Source organism: Tachyglossus aculeatus, chromosome 8, assembly GCF_015852505.1.
Source record: "Tachyglossus aculeatus isolate mTacAcu1 chromosome 8, mTacAcu1.pri, whole genome shotgun sequence".
In the NCBI taxonomy this organism is placed as follows: Eukaryota; Metazoa; Chordata; class Mammalia; order Monotremata; family Tachyglossidae; genus Tachyglossus; species Tachyglossus aculeatus.
This window is the reverse complement of record NC_052073.1, coordinates 35,006,829-35,031,328: the sequence shown is the minus strand read 5'-3', so window position 1 is coordinate 35,031,328 and position 24,500 is coordinate 35,006,829. Positions and strand designations below refer to the sequence as shown.

The 24,500-nt window shown below is 57.2% G+C and overlaps 1 protein-coding gene across 1 annotated transcript in view; it reads left to right on the top strand.

Annotated features, from left to right (window-relative positions):
- The first annotated feature begins 771 nt into the window (after positions 1-771).
- CDH22 (cadherin 22) overlaps positions 772-24,500 on the top strand; it is a 70,147-nt gene continuing 46,418 nt past the window's right edge. Inside the window, exons 1-2 of the mRNA XM_038750380.1 lie at positions 772-1,384; positions 20,340-20,634. Of these exons, the coding sequence (XP_038606308.1) occupies positions 1,157-1,384; positions 20,340-20,634 (523 nt within the window). The 5' untranslated portion in view covers positions 772-1,156. The remainder of the gene's footprint in view (positions 1,385-20,339; positions 20,635-24,500) is intronic.

Below are 24,500 nucleotides of genomic sequence, written 5' to 3'. Positions count from 1 at the left end.
ACTCCAAATGATAATAATAATAATAATAATGGCATTTATTAAGCGCCTACTATGTGCAAAGCACTGTTCTAAGCACTGGGGTAGATACAAAGTAATCAGGTTGTCCTACCTGGGGCTCACAGACTTCGTCCCCATTTCCCAGATGAGGGAACTGAGGCCCGGAGAAGTGAAGTGACTGGCCCAAAGTCACCCAGCTGACAATTGGCGGAGCCGGAATTTGAACCCATGACCTCTGACTCCAAATAATAATAATGATGGCATTTATTAAGCGCCTACTATGTGCAAGGCACTGTTCTAAGCACTGGGGTAGATACAAAGTAATCAAGTTGTCCCACCTGGGGCTCACAGACTTCATCCCCATTTCCCAGGTGAGGGAACTGAGGCCCAGAGAAGTGAAGTGACTGGCCCAAAGTCACCCAGCTGACAATTGGCGGAGCCGGAATTCGAACCCATGACCTCTGACTCCAAATAATAATAATGATGGCATTTATTAAGCACCTACTATGTGCAAAGCACTGTTCTAATCGCTGGGGTAGATACAAAGTAATCAAGTTGTCCCACCTGGGGCTCACAGACTTCATCCCCATTTTCCAGATGAGGCAACTGAGGCCCGGAGAAGTGAAGTGTTTGGCCCAAAGTCACCCGACTGACAATTGGCTGAGCCAGGATTCGAACCCGTGACCTCTGACTCCAAAGCCCGGGCTCTTTCCACTGAGCCAGGCTTGCCATTATTATTATTATTATTATTGATTTCTCGCCCTCTCTTTCAGGCCCTCCAGTGGATCGGGGCCCCGCTGGCCCGTCTCATGGCGTGACCGACCATGGCGGGCGGCCGTCAATCAATCCATCGATCGTGTTCGTGCAGAGCGCTGTACTGAGCGCTTGGGAAGTCCAAGTTGGCAACCTCTAGAGCCGGTCCCTGCCCACCGGTGGGCTCGTCCAGCGGCGTGGCCGTCCAGCGCAGTGCCCCGGGAGCCAGCGGAGCGACTTCCCCGGGGAAGGAGCACGCCAAGGCCGCGCGGGCCATGAGGACCCCACCCGTGACCCGGCCCCAGCCAGCATGTGACGTCCAGACAAGTGTCCCGGGGCGGAGAGGAGCCAAGAGCCACCCGCCCGCCGGCCGGGCCCCGTCCGCGGTGCCCCCTACTCTGGGAGAATGACCCCCGGGCGTCGAGCGCCGTGTGCCCGCCCGCTCCTGCCTCGGTTGCTGCTGCTGCTGATCCTGCCGGCGGGATTGGAGGCCCATCCCGGGATCCGCCGGGCGGGAGCGGGCCGGGAGTCGGAAGGCCGCGGGCCCGGGGCCCGGGTGAAGCGCGGCTGGGTGTGGAACCAGTTCTTCGTGGTGGAGGAGTACATGGGCACCGAGCCCCTCTACGTGGGCAAGGTGAGTGGGCCGCCGGGCGGGAGGGTGGCATCGCAGGCCCTCTCCCCGAATCCCCCCCGCGCCCCGTCGCGTGCCCGTCGGATCGGACTTGTTGCCAGCTTGTACTTCCCAAGCGCTTAGTACAGTGCTCTGCTTGATTGACTGACTGACTGATTGAGCGGACCCTTGCTTTGCCCCGCCAGTTAGCCGCTGTGTGACCTTGGGCAAGTCACTTAACCCCTCTGTGCCTCGGGGACCTCATCCGTACAGTGGGGATTGACTGTGACAACCTGATCACCTTGTAATAATAAGGTAATAATAATGATGGCATTTATTAAGCGCTTGCTATCAATCAATCAAGCATATTTATTGAGCGCTTACTGTGTGCAGAGCACTGGACTAAGCACTTGGGAAGTACGAGCTGGCAACATATATATATATATATATATATATATATATATATATACAAATATACTATGCACATATGCATACTATGTGCATATATATATATATATGCACATATACTATGTGCATATATATATATATATATATATATGCACATATACTATGTGCAAAGCACTGTTCTAAGCGCCGTACAAGGTGATCAGGTTGTCCCACGGGGGACTCACGGTCTTCACCCCCATTTTCCAGATGAGGGAACTGAGGTGACTTGCCCAAAGTCACCCAGCTGACAAGTGGCGGAGCCGGGATTCGAACCCATGACCTCTGACTCCAAATAATAATAATAATAATAATGATAGCATTTATTAAGTGCCTACTATGTGCAAAGCACCGTTCTAAGCGCTGGGGAGGTTACAAGGTGATCAGGTTGTCCCACGGGGGGCTCCCAGTCTTCATCCCCATTTTACAGTTGAGGGAACTGAGGCCCAGAGAAGTGAAGTGACTCGCCCAAAGTCACCCAGCTGACAAGTGGTGGAGCCGGGATTCGAACCCATGACCTCTGACTCCAAATAATAATAATAATGATAGCATTTACTAAGCGCTTACTCTGTGCAAAGCACCGTTCTAAGCGCTGGGGAGGTTACAAGGTGATCAGGTTGTCCCACGGGGGGCTCACAGTCCAAAGCCCGGGCTCTTTCCACTGAGCCACGCTGTTTCTCTTGTAGCCTCCCCAGCGCTTAGGACAGTGCTTTGCACATAGTAAGCGCTTAATAAATGCCATCGTTATTGTTATTATTGTTAAGGCCCCAGGTTGGAACACGAGTCTCCGCCGCTTGAGCCTCTGGGAAGTTGCCAACGTGATTCCGGCTTCCGGGCCCGATGGGCCGGGCGGATGGGGCCGTCAATCCGTCGATCCGTCGATAATCAGAAGGATGATGGTATTTGTTAAGCGCTCACTATGTGTCTGGCACTGTACTGATCGATTTGGCCCTCATGGGAGCGCGGGCCCGCTCGGAGGTGGGCGGGGGGATGTAAGTGTGCGGTATTTGTTCCGCAGGCGCTGTACTAAGCGCTGGGGTGGAGGAGAAGCAGCGTGGCTCAGTGGAAAGAGCCCGGGCTTTGGAGTCACAGGTCGTGGGTTCGAATCCCAGCTCCGCCACTTTTAGCTGTGTGACTGTGGGCGAGTCACTTCACTTCTCCGGGCCTCAGTTCCCTCATCTGTCAAATGGGGATGAAGATTGCGAGCCCCCCGTGGGACCACCTGATCACCTTGTAACCTCCCCAGCTCTGAGAACAGTGCTTGGCACATAGTAAGCGCTTAATAAATGCCATTAAAAAAAAAATAAAACCCGGGCTGGACACAGCCCCTGTCCCGCGTAGGCCTCACGGTCTCAATCCCCAGTTTACAGCCGAGGTGACCGAGGCCCAGGGAAGTAAAACGACTTGCCCAAGGTCACGCGGCGGAAGAGTGGCAGAGCTGGGATTGGAATCCCCTGCTCTATCCGCTGTGCTGCGTGTGTTTGTATGTGTTCACGTGTAGTGGGGGAGGGATGGAGGTGAGTATACGGGTGTGAGGGAAGGCAGGTATCACGGGGTGGGGGGTGTATACATGCATGTATATGTGTGGGCCGCCACGGGAGTGTGATTGACATCCGTTTGGTTGGACGATTCTGTCATTCATTCGTTCGTTCACTCATTCAATCGCGTTTATTGAGGCACTGTAATAATAATGATGATGATGATGATGGCATTTGTTTAGCACTTACTACGTGCAAACACTGTTCTAAGCGCTGAGGGGGATAGAAGGTGATCAGGTTGTCCCCCAGGGGGGCTCACAGTCTTCATCCCCATTTGACAGATGAGGGAACTGAGGCCCAGAGAAGCGAAGCGACTCGCCCAAAGTCACCCAGCTGACAATTGGCGGAGCCGGGATTTGAACCCGTGACCACCGACTCCAAAGCCCGGGCTCTTTCCACTGAGCCACGCTGCTTTGTTAGTCGATCGATTGTATTTATTGAGCGCCTACTCTCTGCAAACCCTGTGCTAAGTGCCGGGTTAGAGAGTAGCTCATCAGGTTGGATCCAGTCCCTGCCCCATTTGGGGCTTACGGTCTTAATCCCATTTTTCAGATGAGGAAACTGAGGTACAGCTAAGAGGCGTGCCCAAGGCCACCCAGGAAGGGAGTGGCGGAACCAGGATTAGAACCCAGATCCTCTGACTCCCGGGTCAGGGCTTTCTCGGCTAGGCCGCGCTGTTTCCCTTAAGCACCACTGGCATCTGGCTGGAAGGGAGGCCAGAGGTCACCTAGCAACCGGCATCGGTCCTGGAGGGGGACTAGAGGTCACCTAGCAACCGACATTGGTCCTAGAGGGAGGCCAGAGGTCACCTAGCAACCGGCATCTTCCCTGGAGGGAGGTCAGAGGTCACTTAGAAGCTGGTATCAGTCCTGAAGGGAGGCTAGAGGTCACCTAGTAACCGGCATCGGTCCTAGAGGGAGGCCAGAGGTCACCTAGCAACCGGCATCAGTCCTGGAGGGAGGCCAGGGGTCACCTAACAACCGACATCGGTCCTGGAGGGAGGCCAGGGGTCACCTAAAAACCGGCATCGGTCCTGGAGGGAGGCCAGAGGTCACCTAGCAACTGGCATCTTCCCTGGAGGGAGGCCAGAGGTCACCTAGCAACCAGCATCGGTCCTGGAGGGAGGCTAGAGGTCACCTAGCAACCGGCATCCGTCCTAGAGGAAGGCCAGGGGTCACCTAGCAACCGTCATCTTCCCCGGAGGGAAGCCAGAGGTCACATAGCAACCGGCATCAGTCCTGGAGGGAAGCCAGAGGTCACATAGCAACCGGCATCAGTCCTGGAGGGAGGCCAGAGGTCATCTAGCAACCGGCATCGGTCCTGGAGGGAGGCCAGAGGTCACCTAGCAACCAGTATCCATCCTAGAGGAAGGCCAGGGGTCACCTAGCAACCGTCATCTTCCCCGGAGAGAAGCCAGAGGTCACATAGCAACCGCCAGTCCAGTGCTCTGCACACAGTAAGCGCTCAATAAATACGATTGAATGAAATGAATGGAGAGGCTAGAAGTCACCTAGCAACCGGCATCGGTCCTGGAAGGAGGCTATAGGTCACCTAGCAATCGGCATCTTCCCTGGAGGGAGGCCAGAGGTCACCTCACAAGTGGTTTCAGTTCTAAAGTAGAGGTCACCTAGCAACCGGCATGGGTCCTAGAGGATGGCCAGAGGTCACCTAGCAACCGGCATCGGTCCTGGAGGGAGGCCAGAGGTCACCTAGCAACCAGCATCGGTCCTGGAAGGAAGCCAGAGGTCACCTAGCAACCACCATCCATCCTGGAGGGAGGCCAGAGGTCACCTGGCCTGAGCCCCTCAAACTCAGATCAAGTCACAGGCCTTTCCACCTCTTTCCCCGCACCCCAGCGGATCCATCGCTCTCTCGGCACCGGGGTTTCCGGAACGGGATCGATCCGGAAAGAATCCCCGGCCTGCTTCCCGACCCTATTACCCTTTCCACCCGCCTCCCTCAAACCTGGGGTCTTTCCTCCCGCGAAACCCTTCTGCCGGAATCAAATTTCCCTGGAGGTTCCCGACAGGGTGATGTAGCTTTCTCTACATCACTTGTTTTGAAGTACCACGTGCCGGGAGATCTATTTCGGATACGTGGAGAGAGTAAAAGTGTGGTGGGGGGGGGGAACCGGATTTAATTAAGTTCCCAATGTTTAGAGAAAATTGATGAACTCCCGTTCGACAAGTCGGGAAGACGGGAAACAGAGCCCATTAAGGAGCGGAGTGGGCCTTGATTTCCTCCCCTGCCGTCCTGGAGCTGGCGAGTAGGGTCTGACTTGCTGTTCGCGTTTAATTTGGATTTAATTAGAAGGAAGTAATTAATAGCCTCTCCCAGCCCAATTTTCAGGCCAGGGGCAGGGAGAGATACCCGCTCTGGTTTTTCAACTGGGATAAAATCCACCCTTCCCTCTCCGTAATAACGATGGCATTTGTTAAGCGCTTACTATGTTCAAAGCACTGTTCTAAGCGCTCTCCGTCCAAACTGCTCCTATTTTAATCCGAGCGCTTCTCCTCTCCGGCCCGGGTGACCGCATCGGCCTCCTCGCCGACCTCCGGGCCTCCGGCCTCTCCCGGCTCCGGTCCAAACTTCCCTCTGCCTTCCGGACTGTTTTGCGACAGAAATGTTGTGTCCACGTCGAGACCCTCCGGCGGTCGCCCGTCCACCTCCCCGTCGATCCCTTCCCTTCCCCACAGCACCTGTATATATGTATATATGTTTGCGCGTATTTATTACTCTATTTATTTATTTATTTTACTTGTTCGTATTTATTCTATTTATTTTATTTTGTTAATATGTTTTGTTTTGTTCTCTGTCTCCCCCTTCTATAATAATAATAATGGCATTTATTAAGCGCTTACCATGTGCAAAGCACTGTTCTAAGCGCTGGGGAAGATTACAAGGTGATCAGGTTGTCCCACGGGGAGCTCACAGTCTTCATCCCCATTTTACAGATGAGGGAACTGAGGCTCAGAGAAGTTAAATGACTTGCCCAAGGTCACACAGCAGACATGCAGCGGAGGCGGAATTCGAACCCATGACCTTCTAGACTGTGAGCCCACCGTTGGGTAAGGACCGTCTCTAGATGTTGCCAGCTTGGACTTCCCAAGCGCTTAGTACAGTGCTCTGCACACAGTAAGCGCTCCATAAATACGACTGATTGATTGATTGATTGATCAGAAACCCCTTACCGTCGGTCTTAAACGCGTCCATCCCCTCACCCCCTCATTCATTCATTCATTCAATCGTATTTATTGAGCGCTTACTGTGTGCAGAGCACTGTACTAAGCGCTTGGGAAGTACAAGTTGGCAACATATAGAGACGGTCCCTACCCAACAGTGGGCTCACAGTCTAGAAGTTATCTTGCTGTATCGCTTAGCACAGTGCTCCGCGCACGGTGAGCGCGCAGTCGCTATGATTGATTGACACTGTGCCCTTCCCAAAATACCTTTCCCCACCCCGTCTGCCTCAACTTTCCCCCATGAGCCACGGAATTTGTAACAATAATAATAATAATAATGATGGCATTTGTTAAGCGCTTACTATGTGCCAAGCACTGTTCTAAGCACGGGGGAGGATACAAGGTGATCAGGTTGTGTCACGGGGGGCTCACGGTCTTCATCCCCATTTGACAGATGAGGTTACTGAGGCCCAGAGAATAATAATAATAATAGTAATAATACGGGGGGCTCACAGTCTTCATCCCCATTTGATAGATGAGGTCACTGAGGCCCAGAGAATAATAATAATAATAATAATAATGATGGCATTTGTTAAGCGCTTACTATGTGCCAAGCACTGTTCTAAGCACGGGGGAGGATACAAGGTGATCAGGATGTATCACGGGGGGCTCACAGTCTTCATCCCCATTTGACAGATGAGGTCACTGAGGCCCAGAGAATAATAATAATGATATTAATAATGGCATTTGTTAAGCGCTTACTATGTGCCAAGCACTGTTCTAAGCACAGGGGAGGATACAAGGTGATCAGGTTGTATCACGGGGGACTCACAGTCTTCATCCCCATTTGACAGATGAGGTCACTGAGGCCCAGATAATAATAATAATAATAATGATGGCATTTGTTAAGCGCTTACTATGTGCCAAGCACTGTTCTAAGCGTGGGGGAGGATACAAGGTCCTGGCCCTGCTGAGAGCTCACCTCCTCCAGGAGGCCTTCCCAGATTGAGCCCCTTCTTTCCTCTCCCCCTCGTCCCCCTCTCCATCCCCCCGTCTTACCTCCTTCCCTTCCCCACAGCACCTGTATATATGTATATATGGTTGTACATATTTATTACTCTATTTATTTATTTTACTTGTACATTTCTATCCTACTTATTTTATTTTGTTGGTATGTTTGGTTCTGTTCTCTGTCTCCCCCTTTTAGACTGTGAGCCCACTGTTGGGTAGGGACTGTCTCTATGTGATGCCAATTTGTACTTCCCAAGCGCTTAGTACAGTGCTCTGCACATAGTAAGCGCTCAATAAATACGATTGATTGATTGATTGATTGATTACAAGGTGATCAGGTTGTATCACGAGGGGCTCACAGTCTTCATCCCCCTTTGACAGATGAGGTCACTGAGGCCCAGAGAAGGGAAGCGACTCGCCCAAAGTCACACAGCTGACAATAATAATAATAATAATAATGGCATTTATTAAGCACTTACTATGTGCAAAGCACTGTTCTAAGTGCCGGGGCAGTTAAAATGTGATCAGGTTGTCCCACGGGGAGCTCACAGTTTTAATCCCCCTTCGACAGATGAGGGAACTGAGGCCCAGAGAAGTGAAGCGACTCGCCCAAAGTCACACAGCTGACAAGCAGCGGAGCCGGTATTCGAACCCATGACCTCTGACTCCCGAGTCTGGGCTCTTTCCACTGAGCCACGCTGCTTCTGTACTTTCCCAAGCGCTTAGTCCAGTGCTCTGCACATAGTAAGCGCTCGATAAATACGGCTGAAGGAAGGAATGAAAGTAGTATCTGCCCCAACGCTTCGAAAAAATGCTTGGCCTGAAGTCATTCATTCATTCATTCATTCAATCGTATTTATTGAGCGCTTACTGTGTGCAAAGCACTGTACTAAGCGCTTGGGAAGGGCAAGTCGGCAACATATAGAGATGGTCCCTACCCAACAGCGGGCTCACAGTCTAGAAGGGATTAATAATGATGGCATTTGTTAAGTGCTTAATAGTCATTCATTCATTCATTCCATCGTATTTATTGAGCGCTTACTGTGTGCAGAGCACTGGACTAAGCGCTTAGGAAGGACAAGTCGGCAATATCTAGAGATGGTCCCTGCTCGACAACGGGCTTACAGTCTAGAAGGGGGAGACGGACGACAAAACAAAACACGTGGACGGGTGTCAAGTCGTCAGAATAAATAGAAATAAAGCTAGATGCACATCCTCCCTGGCCTTGACCGTCTGCCCCTGCCCCTCTGCCTCCCTGGCCCTGACTGTCTGCCCCTGCCCCTCTGCCTCCCTGGCCCTGGCCGTCTGTCCCTGCCTCCCTGGCCCTGACGGTCTGCCCCTGGCCCTGCCTCCCTGGCCCTGACTGCCTGCCCCTGCCCCTTCCTCCCTGGCCCTGACCGTCTGCCCCTTTCTCTGCCTCCCTGGCCTTGACCGTCTGCCCCTGCCTCTGCCTTCCAGGCCCTGCCCGTCTGCCCCTGCCTCCCTGGCCCTGACCGTCTGCCCCTTTCCCTGCCTCCCTGGCCTTGACCGTCTGCCCCTGCCTCTGCCTTCCAGGCCCTGACCGTCTGCCCCTGCCTCCCTGGCCCTGACCGTCTGCCCCTGCCCCTCTGCCTCCCTGGCCCTGACCGTCTGCCCCTGCCCCTCTGCCACCCTGGCCCTGACCGTCTGCCCCTGCCTCTGCCTCCCTGGCCTTGACCGTCTGCCCCTGCCTCTGCCCCTCTGGCCCTGACCGTCTGCCCCTGCCTCTGCCTCCCTGGCCCTGACCGTCTTCCCCTGCCTCTGCCTCCCTGGACCTGACCGTCTTCCCCTGCCTCTGCCTCCCTGGCCCTGACCGTCTTCCCCTGCCCGTCTGCCTCCCTGGCCCTAACCGTCTGCCCCTGCCCCTGCCTCCCTGGCCCTGACCGTCTGCCCCTGCCTCCCTGGACCTGACCGTCTGCCCCTGCCCCTTCCTCCCTGGCCCTAACCGTCTGCCCCTGCCCCTGCCTCCCTGGCCCTGACCGTCTGCCCCTGCCTCCCTGGACCTGACCGTCTGCCCCTGCCCCTTCCTCCCTGGCCCTGACTGCCTTCCCCTGCCTCTGCCTCCTTGGCCCTAACTGTCTGCCCCTGCCCCTCTGCCTCCCTGGCCCTGACCATCTTCCCCTGCCCCTTCCTCCCTGGCCCTGACAGTCTGCCCCTTCCTCCCTGGCCCTGACTGTCTGCCCCTGCCGCTGCCTCCCTGGCCCTGACCATTTTCCCCTGCCCCTGCCTCCCTGGCCCTGACCGTCTGCCCTTGTCCCTCTGCCCCCCTGGCCCTGACCGCCTGCCCCTGCCCCTGCCTCCCTGGCCTTGACCGTCTTCCCCTGCCTCTGCCTCCCTGGTCCTGACCGTCTGCCTCTGCCCCTTCCTCCCTGGCCCTGACCGTCTGCCCCTGCCCCTGCCTCCCTGGCCTTGACCATCTTTCCCTTCCTCTGCCACCCTGGCCCTGACCATCTGCCCATGCCCCTCTGCCGTCCTGGTCCTGACCGTCTTCCCCTAACCCTGCCTCCCTGGACCTGACCGTCTGCCCCTAAGCCTGCCCCCCTGGCCCTGACGGTCTGCCCCTGCCCCTGCCTCCCTGGCCCTGACCGTCTTCCCCTTCCTCTGCCTCCCTGGCCTTGACCATCTTCCCCTTCCTCTGCCTCCCTGGCCCTGACCGTCTTCCCCTTCCTCTGCCTCCCTGGCCTTGACCATCTTCCCCTGCCTCTGCCTCCCTGGCCCTGACCGTCTGCCCGTGCCCCTCTGCCGCCCTGAACCTGACCATCTGCCCCTACCCGTGCCTCCCTGGACCTGAACCTCTGCCCCACCCCTGCCTCCCTGGACCTGACCGTCTGCCCCTACCCCTGCCTCCCTGGACCTGACCGTCTGCCCCTACCCCTGCCTCCCTGGACCTGACCGTCTGCCCCTACCCCTGCCTCCCTGGACCTGACCGTCTGCCCCTGGCCCTGCCTCCCTGGCCCTGACCATCTGCCCCTGCCCCTGCCTCCCTGGCCCTGACCGTCTGCCCCTGCCTCCTTGGCTTTGACCATCTTTCCCTGCCTCTGCCTCCCTGGCCCTGACCGTCTGCGCGTGCCCCTCTGCCGCCCTGGCCCTGACCGTCTGCCCCTGCCTCCCTGGCCCTGACGGTCTGCCCCTGCCTCTGCCTCCCTGGCCCTGACCGTCCGCCCCTACCCCTGCCACCCTGGCCCTGACTGCCTTCCCTTGCCTCTGCCCCCCTGGCCCTGACCGTCAGCCCTTGCCTCTGCCTCCCTGGCCTTGACCGTCTGCCCCTGCCTCTACCTCTCTGGCCCTGACCGTCTGCCCCTGCCCCTCTGCTCCCCTGGCCATGACCGTCTGCCCCTGCCTCCCTGGCCCTGAACGACTGCCCCTGCCCCTCTGCCCCCCTGGCCATGACCTTCTGCCCCTGCACCTGCCTCCCTGGCCCTGACCGTCTGCCCCTGCCCCTCTGCAGCCCTGGCGCTGACCGTCTGCCTCTGCCCCCCCTGGCCCTGACAGTCTGCCCCTGCCTGTCTGCCTCCCTGGCCCTGACCGTCTGCCCCTGCCCCTGCCTCCTTGGCCTTGACCGTCTGCCCCTGCCTCCCGGCCCTGACCATCTGCCCCTGCCTCTGCCTCCCTGGCCCTGACCATCTGCCCCTGCCTCTGCCTCCCTGGCCCTGACCACCTGCCCCTTCCTCTGCCCCCCTGGCCCTGACCACCTGCCCCTTCCTCTGCCCCCCTGGCCCTGACCATCTGCCCCTGCCTCTGCCTCCCTGGCCTTGACCGTCTGCCCCTGCCTCTGCCTCCCTGGCCTTGACCGTCTGCCCCTGCCTCTGCCTCCCTGGCCCTGACCACCTTCCCCTGCCTCTGCCTCCCTGGCCTTGACTGTCTGCCCCTGCCTCTGCCTCGCTGGCCCTGACCGTCTTCCCCTGCCCCTGCCTCTCTGGCCCTGACCGTCTGCCCCTGTCCCTCTGCCCCCCTTTCCCTGACCGCCTGCTTCTGCCCCTGCCTCCCTGGCCCTGAACGTCTTCCCTTGCCTCTGCCTCCCTGGCATTGACTGTCTACCCCTGCCCCTGCCCTTCTGCCGCCCTGGCCCTGACCGTCTGCTGCTGCCGCTCTGCCGCCCTGGCCCTGACCGTCTGCCCCTGCCTCCCTGGCCTTGATCGTATTCCCCTTCCTTTGCCTCCCTGCCCCAGACCGTCTGTCCGTGCCCCTCTGCCTCCCTGGCGCTGACCGTCTGCCCCTGCCTCCCTGGCCCTGACCGTCTGCCCCTACCCCTGCCTCCCTGGCACCGACCGTCTGCCCCTGGCCCTGACCGTCTGCCCGTGCCTCCCTGGCCCTGTCCGTCTGCCCGTGCCTCCCTGGCCCTGACAGTCTGCCCCTGCCCCTGCCTCCCTGGCCCTGACCGCCTACCTCTGCCCCCCGGCCCTCACCATCTGCCGCTGCCTCTGCCTCCCTGGCCCTGACCGTCTGCCCCTGCCTCTGCCTCCCCGGCCCTGACTGTCTGCCCCTGCCTCTGCCTCCCTGGCCCTGACCGTCTGCCCCTGCCTCTGCCTCCCCGGCCCTGACCGTCTGCCCCTGCCTCTGCCCCCCTGGCCCTGACCGTCTGCCCCTGCCTCTGCCTCCCTGGCCTTGACCGTCTGCCCCTGCCTCTGCCTCCCTGGCCCTGACCGTCTGCCCCTGCCAGTCTGCCTCCCTGGCCCTGACCGTCTGCCCCTGCCTCCCTGGCCCTGACCGTCTGCCCCTGCCCCTGCCTCCCCGGCCCTGACTGTCTTCCCCTACCTCTGCCTCCCTGGCCCTGACTGTCTGCCCCTGCCCCTCTGCCTCCCTGGCCCTGACCGTCTTCCCCTGCCTCTGCCTCCCTGGCCCTGACAGTCTGCGCCTGTCCCTCTGCCCCCCTGGTCCTGACCGCCTGCCCCTTCCCCTGCCTCCCTGGCCCTGACTGTCTTCTCCTGCCTCTGCCTCCCGGGCCCTGACCGTCTGCCCCTGCCCCTTCCTCCCTGGCCCTGACCGCCTTCCCTTGCCTCTGCCTCCCTGGCCCTGACCGTCTGCCCCTGCCCCTCTGCCTCCCTGGCCCTGACCATCTTCCCCTGCCCCTCTGCCCCCCTGGCCCTTACCGCCTGCCTCTGTCTCTGCCTCCCTGGCCTTAACCGTCTTCCCCTGCCCCTGCCTCCCTGGCCCTGACCGTCTTCCCCTGCCCCTGCCTCCCTGGCCCTGACCGTCTTCCCCTGCCTCTGCCTCCCTGGCCCTGTCCGTCTGCCCCTGCCCCTCTGCCACCCTGGCCCTGACCGTCTGCCTCTGCCCCTGCCTCCCTGGCCCTGACCGTCTGCCCCTGCCCCTGCCTCCCTGGCCTTGACAGTCTTTCCCTTCCTCTGCCACCCTGGCCCTGACCATCTGCCCATGCCCCTCTGCCGCCCTGGTCCTGACCGTCTGCCCCTAACCCTGCCTCCCTGGCCCTGACCGTCTGCCCCTAAGCCTGCCTCCCTGGCCCTGACCGTCTGGCCCTGCCCCTGCCTCCCTGGCCCTGACGGTTTGCCCTTGCCCCCCTGCCACCCTGGCCGTGACCATCTTCGCCTGCCCCTGCCTCCCTGCCTCTGCCTCCCTGGCCCTGACCGTCTTCCCCTGCCCCTGCCTCCCTGGACCTGAACTTCTGCCCCTGTCCCTCTGCCCCCCTGGCCCTGACCGCCGGCCTCTGCCCCTGCCTCCCTGGCCCTGACCGTCTGCCCCTGCCCCTCTGCCGCCCTGGCCCTGACCATCTACCCCTGCCTCCCTGGCCCTGAGCGTCTGCCCCTGCCCCTCTGCCTCCCTGGCCCTGACCGTCTTTCCCTGCCCCTGCCTCGCTGGCCCTGACGGTCTGCCCCTGCCTTCTTCCTCCCTGGCCCTGACGGTCTGCCCCTGGCCCTGCCTCCCTGGCCCTGACCATCTTCCCCTTCCTCTGCCTCCCTGGCCTTGACCATCTTCCCCTTCCTCTGCTTCCCTGGCCCTAACCATCTGCCCGTGCCCCTCTGCCGCCCTGGACCTGACCGTCTGCCCCTACCCGTGCCTCCCTGGACCTGACCCTCTGCCCCTACCAATGCCTCCCTGGCCCTGACCGTCTGCCCCTACCCCTGCCTCCCTGGCACTGACCGTCTGCCCCTGGCCCTGACCGTCTGCCCCTGCCTCCCTGGCCCTAACCGTCTTCCCTTGACTCTGCCTCCCTGGCATTGACTGTCTGCCCCTTCCCCTCTGCTTCCCTGACCCTCTGCGCGTGCCCCTCTGCCGCCCTGGTCCTGACCGTCTGCCTCTGCCCCTCTGGCCCTGATCATCTGCCCCTGCCTCTGCCTTCCTGGCCTTGACCGTCTGCCCCTGCCTCTGCCTCCCTGGCCTTGACCGTCTGCCCCTGCCCCTCTGCCCCCCTGGCCCTGACCGTCTGCCCGTGCCCCTCTGCTCCCCTGGCCCTGACCGTCTGCCCCTGCCTCCCTGGCCCTGAACGACTGCCCCTGCCCCTCTGCCCCCCTGGCCATGACCTTCTGCCCCTGCACCTGCCTCCCTGGCCCTGACCGTCTGCCCCTGCCCCTCTGCAGCCCTGGCGCTAACCGTCTGCCTCTGCCCCCCTGGCCCTGACAGTCTGCCCCTGCCTGTCTGCCTCCCTGGCCCTGACCGTCTGCCCCTGCCCCTGCCTCCTTGGCCCTGACCGTCTGCCCCTGCCTCCCGGCCCTGACCATCTGCCCCTGCCTCTGCCTCCCTGGCCTTGACCGTCTTCCCCTGCCTCTGCCTCCCTGGCCTTGACCGTCTGCCCCTGCCTCTGCCTCCCTGGCCTTGACTGTCTGCCCCGCCTGTGCCTCCCTGGCCCTGACCGTCTTCCCCTGTCCCTGCCTCTCTGGCCCTGACCGTCTGCCCCTGTCCCTCTACCCCCCTGGCCCTGACCGCCTGCCTCTGCCCCTGCCTCTCTGGCCCTGACCGTCTGCCCCTGTCCCTCTACCCCCCTGGCCCTGACCGCCTGCCTCTGCCCCTGCCTCTCTGGCCCTGACCGTCTGCCCCTGTCCCTCTACCCCCCTGGCCCTGACCGCCTGCCTCTGCCCCTGCCTCTCTGGCCCTGACCGTCTTCCCTTGCCTCTGCCTCTCTGGCCCTGACCGTCTTCCCTTGCCTCTGCCTCTCTGGCATTGACCACCTGCCCCTGCCCCTCTGCCTCCCTGGCCCTGACCATCTGCGTGTGCCCCTCTGCCGCCCTGGCCCTGACCGTCTGCCCCTGGCTCACTGGCCCTGACCGTCTGCCCCTGCCCCTCTGCCTCCCTGGCCCTGACCCTCTGCCCCTGCCCGTCTGCCTCCCTGGCCCTGCCCGTCTGCCCCTGCCCCTCTGCCTCCCTGGCCCTGCCCGTCTGCCCCTGCCCCTCTGCCTCCCTGGCCCTGACCGTCTGCCCTGCCCCTCTGCCCCTCTGGCCCTGACCGTCTGCCCCTACCCCTGCCTCCCTGGCCCTGACCGTCTTCCCCTGCCCCTGCCTCCCTGGCCCTGACCGTCTGCCCCTACCCCTGCCTCCCTGGCCCTGACTGTCTTCCCCTGCCCCTGCCTCCCTGGCCCTGACCGTCTTCCCCTGCCTCTGCCTCCCTGGCCCTGACCGTCTGCCCCTGCCCGTCTGCCTCCCTGGCCCTGACCGCCTTCCCTTGCCCCTACCCCCCTGGCATTGACCGTCTGCCCCTACCCCTGCCTCCCTGGCCCTGACCGTCTTCCCTTGCCTCTGCCTCCCTGGCATTGACCGTCTGCCCCTGCCCCTCTGCCTCCCTGGCCCTGACCGTCTGCGCATGCCCCTCTGCTCCCCTGGCCCTGACCGCCTTCCCTTGCCCCTGCCTCCCTGGCATTGACCGTCTGCCCCTACCCCTGCCTCCCTGGCCCTGACCGTCTTCCCTTGCCTCTGCTTCCCTGGCATTGACCGTCTGCCCCTGCCCCTCTGCCTCCCTGGCCCTGACCGTCTGCGCATGCCCCTCTGCTCCCCTGGCCCTGACCGTCTGCCCCTGCCTCCCTGGCCCTGACCGTCTGCCCCTGCCCGTCTGCCTCCCTGGCCCTGACCGTCTGCCCCTGCCCGTCTGCCTCCCTGGCCCTGACGGTCTGCCCCTGCCCGTCTGCCTCCCTGGCCCTGACCGTCTGCCTCTGCCCCCCTGGCCCTGACGGTCTGCCCCTGCCTCTGCCTCCCTGGCCCTCGCTGTACCTCGTTCTCGCCTGTCCCGCCATCGACCCCCGGCCCACGTCATCCCCCGGGCCCGGAATGCCCCCAATCCCTCCGCCCATCCGCCAAGCTAGCTCTCTTCCTCCCTTCAGGGCCCTACTGAGAGCTCACCTCCTCCAGGAGGCCTTCCCAGACTGAGCCCCTTCCTTCCCCTCCCCCTCGTCCCCCTCTCCATCCCCCCATCTTATCTCCTTCCCTTCCCCACAGCACCTGTAGATATGTTTGTGCATATTTATTACTCTATTTATTTATTTATTTATTTTGCTTGTACATATCTATTCTGTTTATTTTATTGTGTTAGTATGTTTGGTTTTGTTCTCGGTCTCCCCCTTTTAGACTGTGAGCCCACTGTTGGGTAGGGACTGTCTCTAGATGTTGCCAACTTGGACTTCCCAAGCGCTTAGTACAGTGCTCTGCACACAGTAAGCGCTCAATAAATGTGATTGATGATGATGATTAATAGATTTCTCCTAAGTGCCTGGATCTTTTAGAATGTGAGCCCACTGTTGGGTAGGGCTGTCTCTGTATGTTGCCAACTTGGACTTCCCAAGCGCTTAGTACAGTGCTCTGCACACAGTAAGCGCTCAATAAATACGATTAGTGATGATGATGATGATTAATAGATTTCTTCTAAGTGCCTGGATCTTTTAGACTGTGAGCCCACTGTTGGGTAGGGACTGTCTCTATATGTTGCCAACTTGTACTTCTCAAGCGCTTAGTACAGTGCTCTGCACACAGTAAGCGCTCAATAAATACGATTGATGATGGATCGTAAAAAGCGCCCATAATGGCACTGATGAGACGATCCGGAGACGTTCCCGCGCTTGGGCTTGGCCCTTTCGCTCCCTCCGGGCCTGGGCTACTTTCTGATCGTGGGCCCGGTGATTTTAGACTGGGAGCCCACTGTTGGGTAGGGACTGTCTCTCTATGTTGCCAACTTGGACTTCCCAAACGCTTAGTACAGTGCTCTGCACACAGAAAGCGCTCAATAAATACGATTGATTGATTGATTGATTGATTGCGAGGAGGCGTCAAGAGCCGGGGAAGGCCCGGGAGCGGTCATCGGAGAGGACGCGATCCTTGTCCCAAGGACCCGTGGTGGTCGTCGCCACGTCGTTCATTTGATCGTATTAATTAAGAGCTTATTGTGTGCGGAGCACTGTACTAAGCGCTTGGGAAGTACAATTCGGCAACAGAGACCATCCCTACGCGACAATAGGCTCAGGGCTGGGATTAAAATCAGGTGACTCCCAAACCCGTGCTCACTGTGGGTCGGGAATGTGTCTGTAATATTGCTACATTGTACCCTCCCAATCAATCAATCAATCAATCGTATTTATTGAGCGCTTACTGTGTCCAGAGCACTGTACTAAGCGCTTCCCAAGTGCTTAGTACAGTGCTCTGCACACAGTAAGTGCTCAGGGACTACAGCTGGCTGACTTTTCCACTAGGCCACATTTGCTTCCTAGGAGAAGGCTCAGCGTTCATTCATTCATTCATTCATTCATTCAATCGTACTTATTGAGCACTTCCTGTGTGCAGAGCGCTGTACTAAGCGCTTGGAAAGTCCAAGTCGGCAACATCTAGAGGCGGTCCCTACCCCACAGAGGGCTCACAGTCTAGAGAAGCAGCGTGGCTCAGTGGAAAGAGCACCGGCTTGGGAGTCAGAGGTCACGGGTTCAAATCCTGGCTCCGCCACTTGTCAGCTGGGTGACTTTGGGCAAGTCACTTCCCTTCTCTGGGCCTCAGTGACCTCGTCTGGAAAATGGGGATGAAGACTGGGAGCCCCCAGCGGGACAAACGGATCACCTTGTAACCTCCCTGACGCTTAGAACAGTGCTTTGCACACAGTAAGTGCTCAATAAATACGAGTGAATGAATGAATGAATGAAAAGTAAGCGCTTAATAAATGCCATTATTATTATTATTATTATTATTATTATTATTATTATTATTATTATTTGAGGAGGGAGGCCAGACGGGGGCCAGGGGTTGGCGGTGAGATGGAAGAAAACTAAGCCCAGGGAGAAGGTTGGAATTAGAGGAGCGGAGCATGCGGGCCGGACTGTAGTAGACGACCAGCGAGGTGAGATAGGAGGGGGTACAATGAATCAATCGTATTCATTGAGCACTTACTGTGTGCAGAGCACTGTACTAAGCGCCTGGGAAGTACAAGTTGGCAACATAAAGCCAACGGTGACAGGTTTCTGTTTGACCCGGGGTTGGACGGGCGACTCCCGGAGGGATTCGGGGAGCGGGGAGACGTGAACTGAACGTTTTTGTGGAAAAACGATGGAGGCCGCAGAGCAAAGTCCGGCCCGGAGCGGGGAGAGGCTGGAGGCCGGGAGGTCGGTGAGGAGGCCAAGGCCATCACCCAGGTGGGAGAGGACGAGCGATGGGATTGGCGTGGCAGGCTTGGGAGCCAGAGGTTGTGGGTTCAAATCCCGCCTCCGCCGCATGTCAGCTGTGTGACTTTGGGCAAGTCACTTCACGTCTCTGGGCCTCAGTTCCCTCATCTGTCAAATGGGGATGAAAGCCATGAGCCCCCAAGTGGGACCACCTGATCACCTTGGAACCTCCCCGGCGCTTAGAACGGTGCTTTGCACATAGTAAGCGCTTCATAAATGCCATCATTATTATTATTATTGTTCTAATCCCGCCTCCGCCGCTTGTCAAATGGGTGACGTTAGGTGAGTCGCTTCTCTGGGCCTCAGTTCCCGCGTAGGGAAAATGGGGATGAAAACGGTGAGCCCACAGGGGACAACCTGTTCTAAGAGCTGAGGTAATAATAATAATAATAATAATGGCATTTATTAAGCGCTTACTATGTGCAAAGCACTGTTCTAAGAGCTGAGGTAATAATAATAATAGTAATGGCATTTATTAAGCGCTTTGTCTCTCTCTGTCTCTCTCCGCTTCACCTTGTATCTCCCTCGGCGCTTAGAACGGCGCTGGGCACGTAGTAAGCGCCTAACGGAGACCGTTATTATTACGGGGAGGAGAGGGCGGATTTTAGCGTTGTTGTGAAGGTTGAAATGATGAGATCTGGTGACAAATTGAATGTGTGGGTTGAAGGAGAGATGAGTTGAGGAGAAGGCCGAGAAGCGTCTGGCGGTGGGGGCGGGAGAGGGGGCTCTTTGGGTGGAGGAGGGGTCCCGATTGCTCAGCTGTGGGGAGAGGATAATAATAATAATAATAATAATAATAATAATAAATCACGATGGTGTTTGTTAAGCGCTTACTATGTGCCAGGCACCGTTCTGAGCGCTGGGGGAGATACAAGCAGCGTGGCTCAGTGGAAAGAGCCTGGGCTTGGGAGTCTTTTAGACTGTGAGCCCACTGTTGGGTAGGGACCGTCTCTCTATGTTGCCAACTTGTACTTCCCGAGTGCTTAGTACAGTGCTCTGCACACAGTAAGCGCTCAATAAATATGATTGAATGAATTAATCCGCTGTTGGGTAGGAACCGTCTCTCTATGTTGCCAACTTGTACTTCCCAAACGCTTAATACAGTGCCCTGCACACAGTAAGCGCTCAATAAATACAATGGAATGAATTAATCCACTGTTGGGTAGGGACCGTCTCTCTATGTTGCCAACTTGTACTTCCCGAGCGCTTAGTCCGGTGCTCGGCACACAGTAAGCACTCAATAAATACGATTGAATGACTTAATCTGCTGTTGGGTGGGGACCGTCTCTCTATGTTGCCAACTTGTACTTCCCAAGCGCTTAGTACAGTGCTCGGCACACAGTAAGCGCTCAATAAATACGATTGAATTAATTAATCCGCTGTTGGGTAGGGACCGTCTCTCTATGTTGCCAACTTGTACTTTCATCATCATCATCATCATCATCATCAATTGTATTTATTGAGTGCTTACTGTGTGCAGAGCACTGTGCTAAGGGCTTTCCAAGTGCTTAGTCTGGTGCTCGGCACACAGGAAGCGCTCAATAAATACGATGGATGGAATGAATGAATGAATAATAATGATAATGATGGCATCCGTTAGGCGCTTCCTAGGTGCCCAGCACCGTTCTAAGCTCCAGCACACAGAAAGCGCTCAATAAATACGATGGATGGAATGAATGAATAATAATGATAATGATGGCATCCGGTAGGCGCTTCCTAGGTGCCCAGCACCGTTCTAAGCGCCAGCACACAGAAAGTGCTCAATAAATACGATGGATGGAATGAATGAATGAATAATAATGATAATGATGGCATCTGTTAGGCGGTTCCTAGGTGCCCAGCACCGTTCTAAGCGCCAGCACACAGAAAGTGCTCAATAAATACGATGGATGGAATGAATGAATGAATAATAATGATAATGATGGCATCCATTAGGCGCTTCCTAGGTGCCCAGCACCGTTCTAAGCGCCGGCACACAGTAAGTGCTCAATAAATATGATGGATGGAATGAATGAATGAATAATAATGATAATGATGGCATCTTTTAGGCGCTTCCTAGGTGCCCAGCACCGTTCTAAGCGCCGGCACACAGTAAGTGCTCAATAAATACGATGGCTGGAATGAATGAATGAATAATAATGATAATGATGGCATCCGTCATCCGTTCTAAGCGCCGGCACGCGGTCCCTGCCACCCCCCCCAGATCCACTCGGACGCGGACACGGGGGACGGCGCCGTGCGGTACACCCTGTCGGGCGAAGGGGCGGGCACCGTGTTCCTCATCGACGAGGAGAGCGGGGACGTCCACGCCACGGAGCGCCTGGACCGCGAGCGGAAGGCTTCGTACGCCCTGTGGGCCCAGGCCCGGGACGGCCGCACGGGCCTCCTCCTGGAGCCGGAGACCCGGGTCACCGTCACCGTGCAGGACGTCAACGACAGCGAGCCGCGCTTCCTCCACGGGCCCTACGTCGCCAGAGTGGCCGAGAGGTCGCCCGCCGGTCAGCCGGGGCCGGGGGCGAGGGAGGCCGGGGGCAAGGGCCGGGCCTGGGGGTCGGAGGGCACAGGTTCCGGCTCCTCCACCCGTCCGTTGGGTGGGTGACCTTGGACAAGTCATTTCGAGGTCATGGGTTCCGGCTCCTCCGCCTGTCCGGTGGGTGGGTGACCTTGGACAAGTCATTTTGAGGTCACAGGTTCCGGCTCCTCCACCCGCCCGTTGGGTGGGTGACCTTGGACAAGTCATTTCGAGGTCACGGGTTCCAGCTCCTCCGCCTGTCCGTTGGGTGGGTGACCTTGGACAAGTCAATCAATCAATCAGTCGTATTTGTTGAGCACTTACTGTGTGCAGAGCACTGTACTAAGCGCTTGGGAAGTACAAGTTGGCAATATATAGAGACATTTCGAGGTCACGGGTTCCAGCTCCTTCGCCCACCCGTTGGGTGGGTGACCTTGGACAAGTCATTTCGAGGTCACGGGTTCCAGCTCCTCCGCCCGCCCGTTGAGTGGGTGACCTTGGACAAGTCATTTCGAGGTCACGGGTTCCGGCTCCTCCACCCGTCCGGTGGGTGGGTGACCTTGGACAAGTCAATCAATCAATCAATCGTATTGATTGAGCACTTACTGTGTGCAGAGCACTGTACTAAGCGCTTGGGAAGTACAAGTTGGCAATATATAGAGACATTTCTAGGTCACAGTTTCCGGCTCCTCCACCCACCCGTTGGGTGGGTGACCTTGGACAAGTCATTTCGAGGTCACGGGTTCTGGCTCCTCCACCCGTCCGGTGGGTGGGTGACCTTGGACAAGTCAATCAATCAATCAATCGTATTGATTGAGCACTTACTGTGTGCAGAGCACTGTACTAAGCGCTTGGGAAGTACAAGTTGGCAATATATAGAGACATTTCTAGGTCACAGTTTCCGGCTCCTCCACCCGCCCGTTGGGTGGGTGACCTTGGACAAGTCATTTCGAGGTCACGGGTTCTGGCTCCTCCACCCGTCCGGTGGGTGGGTGACCTTGGACAAGTCAATCAATCAATCAATCGTATTGATTGAGCACTTACTGTGTGCAGAGCACTGTATTAAGCGCTTGGGAAGTACAAGTTGGCAACATATAGAGACATTTTGAGGTCACAGGTTCCGGCTCCTCCACCCGCCCGTTGGGTGGGTGACCTTGGACAAGTCATTTCGTCCCTCTGGGCCGCGGTGACCTCCTCTGGACGTCGGGGACTGTGAGCCCCACACAGTAAGCGCTCAATCAATCAATCAATCAATTAATCGTGTTTATTGAGTGCTTCCTTTGTGCAGACCACTGTACTAAGCGCTTGGGAAGTACAAGTTGGCAACATCTAGAGACTGTCCCTACCCAACAGTGGGCTCACAGTCTAGAAGGGGGAGACAGAGAACAAAACAAAATATATTAACAAAATAAAATAAATAGAATAGATATGTACAAGTAAAATAAATAAATAGAGTAATAAATGCATACAAACATATATAAATAAATGTGAACAAATGACCTTGTATCTCCCCCCGGCGTCTAGAACGGTGTTTGGAGCGCCTAATGGGCACCATCTTTTTTTATAGCATTTGTTAAGCACTTACTCCGTGCAAAGCCCTGTTCTAAGCACTGGGGAGGTTACAAGGTGATCAGGTTGTCCCATGGGGGGCTCACGGTCTTCATCCCCATTTTACAGATGAGGGAACTGAGGCCCAGAGAAGCAAAGTGACTTGCCCACACAGCTGGCAAGTGATGGAGCCGGGATTTAATAATAATAATAATAATAATAATAATAATAATAATAATGGCATTTATTAAGCTCTTACTCTGTGCAAAGCACTGTTCTGAGCAGTGGGGAGGTTACAGTGTGATCAGTTTGTCCCACGGGGGGCTCACGGTCTTCATCCCCATTTTCCAGATGAGGGAACTGAGGCCCAGAGAAGGGAAGTGACTGGCCCAAAGTCACACAGCTGACAAGTGGCGGAGCCGGGATTTAATAATAATAATAATAATAATAATGGCATTTATTAAGCTCTTACTCTGTGCAAAGCCCTGTTCTGAGCGGTGGGGTGTTTACAAGGTAATCAGGTTGTCCCACGGGGGCTCACGGTCTTCATCCCCATTTTCCAGATGAGGGAACTGAGGCCCAGAGAAGGGAAGTGACTTGCTCAAAGTCACACAGCTGACAAGTGGAGGAGCCGGGATTTAATGATAATAATAATAATAATAATAATAATAATAATAATAATAATGGCATTTATTAAGCTCTTACTATGTTCAAAGCACTGATTTGAGCGGTGGGGAGGTTACAAGGTGATCAGTTTGTCCCATGGGGGGCTCACCGTCTTCATCCCCATTTTCCAGATGAGCGAACTGAGGCCCAGAGAAAAGAAGTGACTTTCCCAAAGTCACAAAGCTAAGTGGCGGAGCCGGGATTTAATCATAATAATAATATTGATGGCATTTATTAAGCTCTTACTCTGTGCCAAGCACTGTTCTGAGCAGTGGGGAGGTTACAAGGTGATGAGTTTGTCCCACGGGGTGGCTCACGGTCTTCATCCCCATTTTCCAGATGAGGGAACTGAGGCCCAGAGAAGCGAAGTGACTTGCTCAAAGTCACACAGCTGATAAGTGGCGGAGCCGGGATTTAATGATAATACTAATAATGATGGCATTTATTAAGCGCTTACTATGTGCAAAGCCCTGTTCTGAGCGGTGGGGAGGTTACAAGGTGATCAGTTTGTCCCACGGGGTCTGCTCTTCTGCTCCTTTCTCCTCCCTCTTCCCCTCTTCCTCCCCTCCTCCTCCCCGTTCCCTCCTCCTCCTCTACTCTTGGGTACCATCGATTAACCGATGGTATTAATTGAGCGCTTACTGTGTGCGGAGCGCTGTCCTGAGCGCTTGGAAAGTACGAAACGGCCATAAAGAGAGACAGTCCCTGCCCACAACAGGTTGACAGTCTATCGATTTACCGATGGTATTTATTGAGCGCTCCCTCCTCTTCCTCCTCCCCCTTCTCCTCTTCTTCCTCTTCCCTGTCTTCCTCCTTCTCCTTCTCACTCTTCTGCTCCTTTCTCCTCCCTCTTCCCCTCTTCCTCCCCTCCACCTCACTCTTCTGCTCCTCTTCCTCCTCCCTACCTCACTCTTCTGCTCCTCTTCCTCCTCCCTCGTCCCCTTCTCCTCCCCTCCTCCTCCCTCTTCCCCTCCTCTCTTTCCCTCCTCCCTCCTCCCTTTTTCCCTCCTCCTCCTCCTCCTCACTCTTCCTCTCCTCCTCCCCTTCTCCTCTTTTTCCTCCTCCCACTCTTCCTCCTCCTCCTCACTCTTTCCCTCCTCCTCCCCTTCTCCTCTTTTTCCTCCTCTCACTCTTCCTCCTCCTCCTCCTTCTCTCCTCTTCACTCTTCTGCTCCTCCTCCTCCCTCTTTCCCTCCTCCTCCCTCTTCCCCTCCTCCTCCCCTTCTCTTCTTCCTCCTCCCTCTCCTTCCCTTCCTCCTCCTCCTCATTTTTTTGCTCCTCCTCCTCCTCCCTTTTCCCCTCCTCCTCCTCTTCTCCTCTTCTTCCTCCTCCCTCTGCTTCTCCTCCCATTCTTCTCCTCTTCCTCCTCCTCCTCCTCCCTCTTTTGCTCCTCCTCCTCCTCCCTTCTCCTTCTTCTTCCTCCTCCTCACTCTTCTGCTCTTCCTCCTCCCTCTTCCCCTCCTCTCTTTCCCTCCTCCCTCCTCCCCTTTGCCCTCCTCCCTCTTTCCCTCTTCCTCCTCCTCACTCTTTCCCTCCTCCTCCCCTTCTCCTTTTTCCTCCTCCATTCTTCCTCCTCCTCCTCCCTCTTCTGCTCCTCCTCCTCCCTCTTCCCCTCCTCCTCTCCTTCTCCTCCCATTCT